Below are 13,095 nucleotides of genomic sequence, written 5' to 3'. Positions count from 1 at the left end.
TTACATCAAGGATCTGCTTTAAGCCCTTTCCTATTTGCGATAGTGATGGATGAGCTTACGAGATCAATTCAAGAAAATGTACCGTGGTGTATGTTGTTTGCTGATGATATTGTTTTGATTGATGAGTCTAGAGCTGGGGTTAATGCTAAGTTAGAATTATGGAGACAGACATTGGAAGCTAGAGGTTTTAAGTTGAGTAAGAGTAAGACTGAATATATGGAATGTCGGTTTAGTAAGCAACGAAGTAGTGATGGGAGTGTAGTGAAGCTTGGTGAGCAAGATATACCGGTGAATGATTATTTCAAATATTTGGGATCCATCATTCAAAAGTATGGAGAAATTGATGGAGATGTAAATCATAGGATAAAGGTTGGGTGGATGAAATGGAAAAGTGCTACTGGAGTGTTGTGCGATCGTAGAATGCCATTGCGGTTGAAGGGAAAGTTTTATAGGACGACTATTAGACCCGCTTTACTATATGGTACGGAATGTTGGGCTGCCAAGAGACATCATATTCAACAAATGAGTGTAGCTGAGATGCGGATGCTTAGATGGATGTGTGGAAATACAATAAAAGATAAGATTCGGAACGAAGAGATACGTAAGAAGGTAGGTGTTGCACCCATTGAAAATAAGATGCGAGAGAATCGTTTACGGTGGTTTGGACATATTCGGCGAAGGCCTAATGATGCTCCAGTTAGAAGGTTGGAGAAATGGGAAAATATATTAGTTAAAAGAGGTCGGGGTAGGCCTAGGAAGACTTGGATGGAGATGATAGGAAAGGATATGAATGCTTTGAACCTCACCGAGGACATGGCGTTGGATAGAAATGATTGGAGGAAAAGGATTCATGTGGAAGACCCAAAATGAATTTCTTTTTTGGTTCATATCGCTGACCCCAATTGTTTTGGGATGAAGGCGTAGTTGTTGTTGTTGTTGTTGTTGATTTTTCAACATTATAAAACCTCACCCATGTCTCTTCAAGAGCTGATCCCTATAAAATCAAGTACATAGATCACATCTATATGGTTAGAATTTAAAAATCAAATGAAAAAGCACAAAAAAGCTATTTAGCACACGATTTAGCACCAAATGGGTTTAGCACCAATCCATTATAATGTATGTTCTATATAAAATATATATATTCTAGCTTTTATATATACAAGGGTCGGCCCAGCCTGTGTCGGTCCGGTTCAGGCAAGGCCAGATTAGACCAAAAGCTCGGTTTGGGTCGAGCTTGGGCCTAATTTATAGGCCCAAGCCCAGTCCGTGGCAGGCTAGGCTGGGCTGGCCCATGGGATTATTGGCCCATTGCCCACTCTACTTGCATATGAGAAACTCATTTCTTGGGAAATCGTTTCAGACGCCAGAAACCTAGCATTTTCAAAACATGAGCAAACTCTTAAAATGCATGGTAAACTTGTTTCACATCACATGAGAAGTCTACTTATTTTATATAGGAATCTCATTTATCGTATTTGGAAAAATATTTTTTGTGCATTTCTTGCACGTTCTCTTAAATATGAATTTTTTAATAAAATTTTGAGATATATATATTATTCCAAGTTTTAATTACTTATTTAAAAAAAACTTTATATAATAAAATTATATAATGTATTGGATGAAATTAAGAAATTTTAAAATTTAATGTAGTTACATTTTTTCGTATATATACACAAGCCACTAGAATATGAGAACTTCTGTGTGAATTGGGCATTTCCAACCTTTTTTTGCAAATTCAGTCATGTAGATGTGTTCAGCATGGTGAATTTGCTAAGAATCAATTGTTATTTTTTTGGATGCTTGAATATTTATGAATATTATGAACCATTGATTTTAAAGTTTTAAAAAGTCTTGTTTATGCACCCTATATATATATATATATATATATATATATATATATATATATATATATATATATATATATATATATATATAGGGAAGGGGACCGTTCAACCGATCTAAAATATACAACCAATGATAATAATGGTCGAGTTTTTCATCGATCAAACCTTACATGTTGGATTTTTATCATTCATTTAGTGAATGACATGTTTTGGATTATGAATTTTTGATGTTTAGATGTGTTTTTAAAGCAGTAAAAATCAACAGCCCACAATACTTTGTTGAAAAATAACCATATTGTCTTTGTAAAATGGCACAATTTTGAAAATGCCTCACAATTTGCCAAAATCCTTCTCATGCACAAAATTTTTTATTCTTAACTTTTTAGAACATATTTACCCTTCACACAAATGAATATATTGATGTTTGTGAGATAAATAAGTACTTCATATGAAGGTTGTAACCATAGTGACAAATGTCGCAAGATTTATTAAAATCTTGCGATAATCTCACAAAAAATTGCTTGAAAGTTTAAAACAGCAATTTCTCGTGAGATTTTCAAAATATTATGATATTCATGAAAAAAACATAGATACCATTATTTAAATATGATATTTATGTTTTAAATAGCTATTTATCATAAAAGTTTGTGTTTTATTTTTAGATATTTTTATCAATATTTTCTTATAAAAATATTTTTATTTTATTTTTTATTGCTAAGATTTTGCCAAAAAAGGCAAGATTTATGAAAAAAAAATTCTTGTGAGTTTTTGAAAAACAATATTTTATCGTTTTTAGCTTTTGTCACTATAGTCGTAACATCTCAATAAAAATGTGATCTATATGAACATTTCATGGACCTGATGAAATTTACATCTATGTATTTGCAAACATGGCTAACTTGAATCCCAACACAGGAAATCCGCATCTAAAATGTGTGAATATTATAAGATTCACAATCCCGATGTAAACCTTCTAGAATTTAAAAGATCAAGTTCAGTGCATATATTTGCAGCAGCACTAACATTCACACAAATGTCATGTGAACATATTTTAACTTAAAAACTTGTTTAAAGTAAGGATGTATGTCTGCAAATGTATGACCAACCTTCACAAATGTTTGTTGTTAATGTCCTTTCTTCGCATGTTTTTTATTCAAGCTCAGCACGTTCATGTCACATATTGGTGAATGTTACAACCTTCACGCAGATACTATGTGAACCTCATTTAACTAAAAACTCACATAAAGTATAGACATATGTTTGCAAATATATATCTAGCATTCCCAAATATGTGTTGTGAATGTCCTTACGTTCACATATTTTCTTATTATAAGTTTGCATCACATTTATGGACATCACGACCTTCGGCAGATATGATGTGAACATCCTTCAACATAAAACTTGCATAAAGTCTGAATGTACACCCACAAATATATGAAGTAAAATTCACAAATATGTGTTGTGAACATCCTATTAATGCAATGTCAATTTATTATACCGTGTGAATGTCCTTACCTTTGCATGCTTTATGATTTATGTATAACTATCCTTGCAAAGATTCCTTGGCATTTCATCTTGTAGCATTTTGGTGAGGTTACAACAACTTTTTAGTTAACCATTCTCGTCTTCTGGGCCCCACAAAATTAAGACAAAAAGTAAGTTTCATATGTTTTCTTGTTGGATTAAGGTTTTTTTATAGATATATATTGGCCGATCTTATAGTATTTGTATTTTGTTATTGTCGTAGATTATTTATGTTTGTTTGCTTGTATTTTATTTAATATTTAACATTGAATTATACATTTATATTTGTTTTGTTTCAGGTAATGTCGTGTAGACACTCTAATTTTGATAGAGTCATTTTCATGTCAGGAGTCATATGTCAAAATCCAATGTTTTCAGCATATTTTAAAGTTACTCTAACTTAAAATGCATGTTTGGCTTCCAAAACCACATTCTTAAAATTTTTATCCAAAAGATGAATTAAACTATATAATCTTAGCTTTCTAACAAGTCAAAAATCAAATCAATCTGACATCAAAGTGGAAAGTTATGATCAAAAGAAGGTGACTTATTTAGAAAAAAAAATTTATTTTTCAGGTAGGGTCCACTTAAAGCGCATTTTTTACCGCCAACATGATTTAATTTGATACTTAAAATGAATTAAAGTAGCGGATGTTAGCTTTTCAACAAACTAAAAATCACTTCAAAAAGACATCCAAATAGAAAGTTATGGCCAAAACAAGTTAACATGTCGCACATGTTTTGGCATGTTTTGCTAACGACAATCCATGTGTTGTTCGCAAAGTGTTAACAACACATGAATTATTGTTAGTAGTTTCTAATGTATCGTCAGTAGTCTTGTTTATGTGTCATCAAGAGGGTCAAAAATGATGAATTATTGTTAGCAAATCCCAATATGTCATTAGCACTTCTAATATGTCGTCATCATTTTTCCTAACAACACATGGATTGTCGTTAAGTTTTTGTCATTAGCTACCTTTTCAATTTAAAAATGTGTCATTTAGACATAACACGCTAAAAACCTATCCTTATTCCCTTAAAAAATAAAAATGAAAATGAAAATGATCTACCCTAATCCTAAACTACCTAAATCCTACGTGACCTATCTAATCCCTATAATTAGACTAAAATAACCCTTGGCCAATAGGGTTCAGCCATGTCAACTTTTTTTTACTTTTTATTGTATTTATTTTATTATAAAGTATGATTTTTTTTAACAAATATCATATTTGTAATCTTTTGTGTGCTTTTTTTATAGCTGGTGGTTCTCTACACCATCAACCTCACCTTTTTTAGAATCTGTTATGAGGTATGAGCACCCTACAAGCTAAAGCCCATGTTGAAGATTTTGAGCTCCTGGTGCAATTGATAGTTGCTCAATGGAGGAGGAAAGGCTCACAACTTGAAGAGCGAACATCGCAACTCTGAAATTTAGATCCAGTTTTTTATCGATAGGATTAACGGTGAAGAACTTATCGTAGTAATCCTTTGGTTACTTACACTCATATAAAATGCATCCAATCACATGTTCGCATGAAATCTCGTGAACCTATCACTCTTCACAAGGGTATTTTTTGTTGTCAAGATCAACATTGTAACCATTAGTTATGAGCTTCATGATCATGCATATATTTCGCATTTTATTCATTCAATTTTATGCATGATCTATTGAAAATTCATGTTAAAAACTCAGTCTTATCAGTATTTTTTGAGAAACTACATTTAAATTGAAAATAAAGGAAAACTCGTGTTTTTAATTACTTTCTTGTGTTTTTTAATGTTTGATTTTGTTTAGGAAGTTTTGATTAGTGTTTTAATTAGCGTAGAAATGTCTAAGTCACAGTCTATTTGGTTTAGGAGAGGTAGTTTTGTGAAATATATTTTTTTAGAAACATTGTTTTGAATTTTTTAAAAATATATTTGAGCTTTCTGAAAAAAATGTGTTAACCTAATTTTCATAATATAAATAGTATTTTTAAGAGAGGAAAACATTTTTTCCAGCCCTGTAGCCTGCCCCTTCTCTCTCTCTCTCTCTCTCTCTCTCTCTCTCTTTCTCTCTCTCTCTCTCTCCTCTTTGCCTCCCTTTCTTTTCTTTTTTTCGATCGACTGGTTGCCTACCTCTTTCTTCTTGCTTCTTATGCTTTTCAATCCTTCTTTTAATCTCCATCGTCGCTGGTTCCTCACATCTCCTCTATCAGAGAGAGAGCGAAGTTCGTTTGATTGCAGCGAAAAAAACCATCTTCTTCTTCTCAACCCTTTCGTCGAATATAAATCGTACGGTTTGCTTCTTCTTCTTTTCTGTTTCACCGTAGTTTAGTTTTGCATATCATAAATCATCTTATTGCATATTCATTTGATTTAATCCAGTTTAGTTTAGTTTTATTGCATTTGAAAACTTAAAAAGAAAAAAAAATAGAAAATCATAAAAAAATTGGTTTTCTCCATTTGCAAGTCAATAGATAATCATTTTTTTAGTTGTTAATCTTGTTTCATGATAGTTGTTGTTTTCTTAGATTTAGTTAGTTTAGTTTCAAAAATTAGTTTACTTAAATTTAGATTAGATTTAATAATATTAGCCGATTAGGATTTTTATTTTTGTTAATTTATTAATTATAATAAGTAGATTTAATCATTTTTTGTGTGTTTTCTTTCATAAACTCATTTATTTATGTCTTTCATTATTTTCAGCAAGTTAGATTAGTTAGTTTAGCCTTAATTAATTTTTAATTCGTTATTCCATTATATTAAAAATCGGTAGATAGAGTAGATAGTTAATTTAATTTTTTTTATTTCAGCAAATTAGAGTAGAATTAGCCATTGTTATCAACAATTAGTTGAGATTATTTACAATTTGAGAATTTATATTTTTCATATTTAGATCATGATTTATTTGTTAATTAATTATTGTTTTTTAGGTAGAGATCCTCTTAGCCGATTTAGGTAGTTTTAATTTTTTGTTTATTAGTTGATTTTTAATTCAATATTAAATTTGTTTTTCTCAGCAATTAAATTTATTTAGGTTCAGTTTTATGTCATTAGAATTATTAGATTTCATTTATTTGATTTATTTACATTAGCCAATTTTATTTTCTTGCAATTAAATTATCATTTTTTGTTAGATAGATCAAATTGTTATTTTCTTGATTAATTAGTTAATTATTATTTTTTTAAATTTGGTTAGTATAGCTTGCACATTGGATTAGTTATTTTATGCTAAATATTGTTCACGTTTTATTGTTAGTTTAGTTTATTTCTTGATATTTGTTCTTAGGTTATTCAATAACTTGTTTCTTATTAGCTAGTTAATTAGTTATGCTAATTTGTCTTTTAGTTAATTAGTTTCATAACTTAGTTCATGTTAGTTGTAGAATTAGTTATACTATTTTGTCCTTTAGTGTAATGTTCTTTCATAGTTTGTTTAGTGTTTTTGTGATTTTTCTCAAAACAAACCTGTGATTTTCTCATAGTTTTCTTTCTCTATTTTGTGTTTCGTCTGTTTATTCTTGCAGAGAAGTGTTTAGACGTGCGGTGAGCCCTCAAAAGTACCCCCAAAGAGCCCTCTTAGGTCCCTAAAAGGTCCCCTCAAAAAGCCCTTCAGGCTCTCAAAGAGCTCCTCAAAAAAAAAATCAACTAAAAAATAAAAGAAGAAAGGAGGGACTAGAAGCTCAAGCATTGAAGACTTTTTTTCTTATTTTTAGATTAGGATTTTATTTATTTAACTCATTTGGGTCTGTAATAAAATTATTTATTTATTTGTTTAAGCCCTATGTATGGGAAGCACTCTTAGTTAAATTAATTAATTATTTTTATTTTTTTTAAGAAAATAAAGAATAGTTTAGTTTTTCTATTGAATACAAAGTATTTTTTCAGTTCCCTGAGTTTGACCCAGACTCCACCACTTGTGCGAGCCAGTTTTTATTATTTGATGCATGGTTTGCACAAACATTTTAATTGAATATGTATTTTTAAAATACTCCATTGAAAAAGTTGCATCAAATTTTTAGCGTCGTTGCCGAAGAACGGTGAATAAATACAAGTATTCACTTTATTGCCATTGTGTGTTCTTGTTTGTTTAGGTTGTTAGTTTACTTTTTGTCTTTATTTAGGACAGTTTAGTTTACTTTTTATGCTCATTATTTAGGATTGTTTAGTTTTTTTTTAGTACTTAGGTTTAGAACCACATGTTTGTACACCCTAGACACCAACTTACCTATCTTGAACGTCTCACCTATTAGGATACCCTTAGAGGTGATTGCGCACGATTGATACCGTGCTCATAGCATACTTTTAGCTAAATATTTGTGGGTGCAAGTGTGTGGTGTGTGTTTATTTCTTGCTTTCTAGTTATTTTTCTTTTACTTACTTTGTGGTTTGTTGTGGTTTGGCCGCACTACATGTTAGGTAAGTAGAAAGCATGTTACTTAGGACGATTGCTACATCGATCTACCCTTACGTGCATGCAAGGGTAACGCTCGCTTGACCCCAAGCTTGCTGAGATAGTCGAGGATCCCGAGTCCCTCATTAGGAAAGCCCATCAATTCGGCCACATGGCTCAAGATCAACAATTGACCCATCCTTTGAGGGAGTATTTCCTTCCTAATGAATATACTCCCGCCTCCTGCATCACTAGACCCGCTTTAGGAGCGCCCTAATTCGAGATAAAGTTCAGTATTATACAAATGCTATCATTTCTTTTATGGTCTAAATAACAAAAATCTCTATTGTCATCTCGATGAGTTCCTCAAGATTTGCTCTATGGTGGGGATCAATAATTTTGAGGATGACGCATTGAGTTTGATGTTGTTTCTGTTCGCCCTCAAGGACAAAGCCAAGCAGTGGCTGAAGGCGTTAGACATTGTTCAGATTACCACTTGGGAATGCATGCAGCGTGAGTTTCTCAAGAAATATTTCTCAATCGGTAAGATGAACCAGTTTCGTAAAGCCATTGTCGGTTTCTCTCAGATTGAGGGAAAATAGTTTCATGAGACCTGAGAGAGGATGAAAGATCTTCTCCGAAAGTGCCTATACCACCAGGTGCCTCGTTGGCAACTGGTGCAGTACTTTTACAATGGCCTGACCGAGAAGGACAGGTGAATGGTTGATTCTTTGTGTGGGGTCACATTCATGCTCAAGAGCGAGGATGAGACATGAACATTATTTGATACATTGAGCAAAAATGTTATGCATCATGCTTTGTCCTCACGTATTGATAGGACCACACCTGTTCTTAGTGGTCCTAAAAAATGAGTTAGGGTCAGACATGATTTGCAAATAAAAGTGAACCAGTTGACCAAGAAAGTAGATCAATTACTGTTTAACTCGACTTCGCAAAATCCAGTAGAAAAAGTGTGTGAGTTATGCGCTAGCCCTACACACTTTGTTTCTGAGTGTCTGGCAAAACCACTTTATCCTAAATTCGTTCAGGAGCAAGTGAATGTTGCCCAAAGTTTTGCCAGACCGGTGCACGACCCTTATGCACTTACCTATAACCTGGGATGGTGAAATCATCCCAACTTTGCATGGAGAAATCCACAAGAGCCACCCCATCTGCCTCTTCAAACACAACACAGATAGGGTAACCTTCCACAAGGTTACCCGTGCCCCACATTTTTATAGGCCCATCACCAGCTTAGCTTGCCTTCTCCTTAGGCGCCCACATCGAGCCTATATTTTCAAAAGATGCTGCTTGAGGCCTTTTCTAACATTTAGGCCAACCTCAATTCACTCTGTTATAACCCTTAAGAGTGGGAAGACATTCCACCCTACTCAAGAGTCGACCGATAAGCCTACTAACCAGTCGATCTCCTCCACCAGGCCGAAAAACAACGGGTAGGGCTCATGGCCTATGCCTTCTTCGTATATCCCTCGAGCCCCTTTTCCTGAAGCCTTGGTCAAATCGATTGTTTTCAGCAAGCAGGGGGTGCACATGCACGAGATGCTTGACATGTTCAAGCAGGTTCACATAAACATCTCTATGTTTGACGCCATCTAGCAAGTGGCTATTTATGCAAAGTTCCTCAAAGAACTTTGCATCTAAAAGAGAAAATTGACGTTGTTTCCCAAGATGATATTCTTGACTGAGCAGGTGAGCTCCGTGTTTCAGCACCAGGCCCCACTCAAGCTCAAGGATCTTGGGGCACCGATGATCTCTTGTGTCATAGGGAATAAGACCATCGAGTGTGCATTGCTTGATCTTGGAGCCAACATAAACATTTTGTCGGGTTTCCTATATGACACTTTTGGGATTGGGGATCTGAAGCCCACGACTACTGTCTTGCAGTTGGCTAACAAGTCTACCAAGCATCCGCGAGGAATCCTAGAAGATGTGTTAGTTAAGGTCGATGACTTCTACTTCTCTGTCAATTTTCTTGTTCTAGACATGAAGGGCACTCATATCGCTCATCAGATCTCCATTATTCTGAGCAAACCATTCTTGGCCACGGCCCATGCTCGTATCGTTTGTTATATTGGGGAGATGGAGGTTTCTTTTGGCAACAAGCGTATACAATTACATATCTTTCATATTGCCACGAGAGCGACAAAACATGACGATTGCCTCCAGGTGACAGATGCCACAGGAAAGCAATTTGATCCATAGTTGGATGTGTATCTTGCTAGTTGTTTGGTTTATGGCTCTCCATCTTTTGAGAACAACCTTCATGTGGAGACTAATCTCATTCTTCCTGTTAGTTTAGAGAGTCATTGTAGGATGTATAGGGGTAGAGTTGAAGGAAATGTTGTGCGCAGTGTCACAAATGACACCATTTTTCTCAGAGCTCATGATTGAGCATGACTTGACGTCCATTGATCTCATGAACGATGAAGGGTCATCAGAGATCCATCTGGCTGAGGACGTAAAACTTAGCGCTCTATAAGAGGCAGCCCATATTTGTGATGTACTATTAGTAGTCTTTAGTAGTTTTTCTATATGACAAAGACTTCTGGTGGGATATTGTTGTTGACTTTTGAAGGAAGGGTAGAAAGAATCAGTAGAACAATATTAGAGCATTCTTGTTTAACATTTTTGGTGGATGCTTATTCATCAACTTAGGTGGGAAGATGATCCATGGATCATACTTGGAATTGTTACAACCATTGACTTTCATCAAAGAATATGCATAGGGAGCTCCCATTCTTGCAAACATGTATGCATGTTTGTCTGAGTGCAAGACTAATGGAAAAAATGTTGTAGGCATGTTGGTTTTGTTAGAAGTATTTATTTTTTCATGTTTTCTATTTGATATTTTTTTGCATTCATTATCTATAAATTATTAATGTGGTACTAATCATTATATTGATCCTTATAGGTTTGGATATAGGAGCATATATCCATTGGAAGGCCCTTGAGATACAACCCTTTTCTGGAATTTTCACGTGTTGTAATGTGGAGATAGACATGTGACAAAGAGAATAGAAATCCTCGAAGAGGGTTTGGGTCCAGATATAAATAAGGCATCTTGCATAGCACAATTACAGAACACCACCAAAACATATGTAAGTTTTCTTCAAATAATTTGTTAGAGGTGTTCATTTTTTTGTTGGAGGTATTCATGATATTTGTTATGTTTTAGATAATGTGGTGCCCATACATAGACGTGATAGATGAGAACCATGAGGATGTGATTATGTACATGAAAGACTTTGTAAGGAGTGACATTTGATTGCAAAACATGAACAAACTTGAGTGGCAACTAGCCAGCTGAGTGGTCTAAAAATTGGGCTTTGTTTGGTGAATACCCCATTACCTTGGAGTAATTAATAAAATAATCCATGGAATAATAAAGGATAAGAAGAAGGATTATCTCACTTTGTTTGAATACAAACTAGAAGACTGGTACGATAGTGGGGAAGACATTAACAGGGAATCCATGGTTTCCCAAAAATTGTAACTCTTGATTATTATTCACAATAATTATTTATAAAGTTTCGTAAAATCATAAATCTATCATTTTTTGTTATAATTCAACAAACATTTTTTGTTATAATTCAACAGACATTCATATTCAAATTTAAAACTATATATAATTCACCTATAATATTCAAAACCTGAATCAGAAGACATTAACGCTACAAATTCCTCATAGTTGTTGTTTTTAGAGACCATTACAGATCTTCAAAGGGGTTGTTGAGCACTACAGTAATTTACAAATACCATTTCAATAGCTATTATAATTGCCTACACCAACCACACAACATATCACTCAATTAACAACTTTGAAAACCAACAAAGCGAACTGTGAGGAACAGAGCATGGTTGAAAGCTTCCATTTTTGAGGCATATATTTCAATAGAATGTGCGACCTTTTTTTCAATGTATCTTAGTGGGATTGATACTAGATTTAACCATCGGGATCGACATGATGATAGGCCTAGTATGGCAAGGACACCCAGTTTGTCTGTATTCTCACATGACATTTACGTGAAAGCCGGAGGTAGTTTACTAGATATACTTTCATATTCGGAATGTGCGAGCGCTCATCGATATGTGCTGGACAATTACAATAAATATGAGCCATATCTTAGTTGTGTATCCTTGATTATGGTTATAAATTATACCTAATATGATGGTTGTTACACAGTCTCACCAATATATATAACACAATGAACACAAGCAGATAATCCATAGCTTGTGTAACAATGTTCAAGAAGCTATAATATGACATGAGCAGGAGTTCGCAAGTTCATTTATATAGGTTCACGAGGATGCTTCTCTAGAATTACGAAGTCTCTCAAGAAGACCTGAGCACGAATCACAATCCTATCAAACTTGTGATGTGAATGGAATCAAGTTTCATACACAATCTCAATGTCAAGATCGTAGTTCTCAGAACCATGGGTTTTGGTTACATGTGTAGGCGATATGGGAGAACCTAATATAGACTATTATGGTATTCTAAAAGATATTGTCGAATTATATAGGACAAAATTGGGTGTATATGTTTAGATGTGATTGGTTTGATAATACTTTACATGTTTCAAAATGTCTCACCCAGCACACTACGAGTATTTCTTTATTTTAGCCTCTCAAGCTATACAAGTATTTTATATTAGAGATCCCACAAATAGTATAATGCATATAGCGGAAAAGATAATACCAAAAAATGTGTACACGATTCTACCATCTTCAGTTGAATGGAATAAAGAACAAGACAATGATGCATATCAGGAGACCAATTATGGAGGGCTTGATTCATTACTTCACCACACCATCGACGAAGATCGCATACCATTACACTGAGATGATTTAGAAAATGATTGATAAATATTCTAATATGAATGATAGTAATGTATGTTAACCAAGATAGTGAATAATTTTGTATATTAACCTAAATTATATTTTGTATTAAAAGGGTTTTGATAGTTAATATTCTTGTATGCTAACCTAGATAGTGAATATTCTTATATGATTCAATTCTATAGTATAGTATGATCTAATATTGTTTGCATGAAATTAACAAATATTGATATATTCACAATGAGGACATGGCCATTCTTCCTCCCTCAGATCGGTTCACCACTCGCTAGCCAAGATGAACACCTAGACAAAATTGACTTCATATCACAGGTGGGTGATACTTTAGGGAGGAAGATGTTCCCCCCACACACCATAGACAACTGCAACTCTAGAGCGATCCACGATGGCCTCATGTAAATATTTGAGTAATTTTTTATATAATTAATAATTTATTACTAACTTTTTTATTAATATTTATTTATTACTACA

The 13,095-nt window shown here is 33.7% G+C and overlaps 1 protein-coding gene across 1 annotated transcript; it reads left to right on the top strand.

Moving 5' to 3' along the window:
- Nucleotides 1-9,435: 9,435 nt before the first annotated feature.
- LOC149814665 (uncharacterized) lies at nucleotides 9,436-9,969 on the top strand. Its single transcript, XM_089990411.1, has one exon. The coding sequence runs from the start codon at nucleotides 9,436-9,438 to the stop codon at nucleotides 9,967-9,969; it is 534 nt and encodes a 177-aa protein (XP_089846537.1).
- The last annotated feature ends 3,126 nt before the right edge of the window (nucleotides 9,970-13,095 follow it).

The sequence above is a fragment of the Nuphar pumila genome, chromosome 15 (genome assembly GCF_984573655.1).
Source record: "Nuphar pumila chromosome 15, dmNupPumi1.hap1.1, whole genome shotgun sequence".
Lineage (NCBI taxonomy): Eukaryota > Viridiplantae > Streptophyta > Magnoliopsida > Nymphaeales > Nymphaeaceae > Nuphar > Nuphar pumila.
Note: the sequence above shows the minus strand (reverse complement) of the source record. Positions and strands in the feature narration are given on the sequence as shown.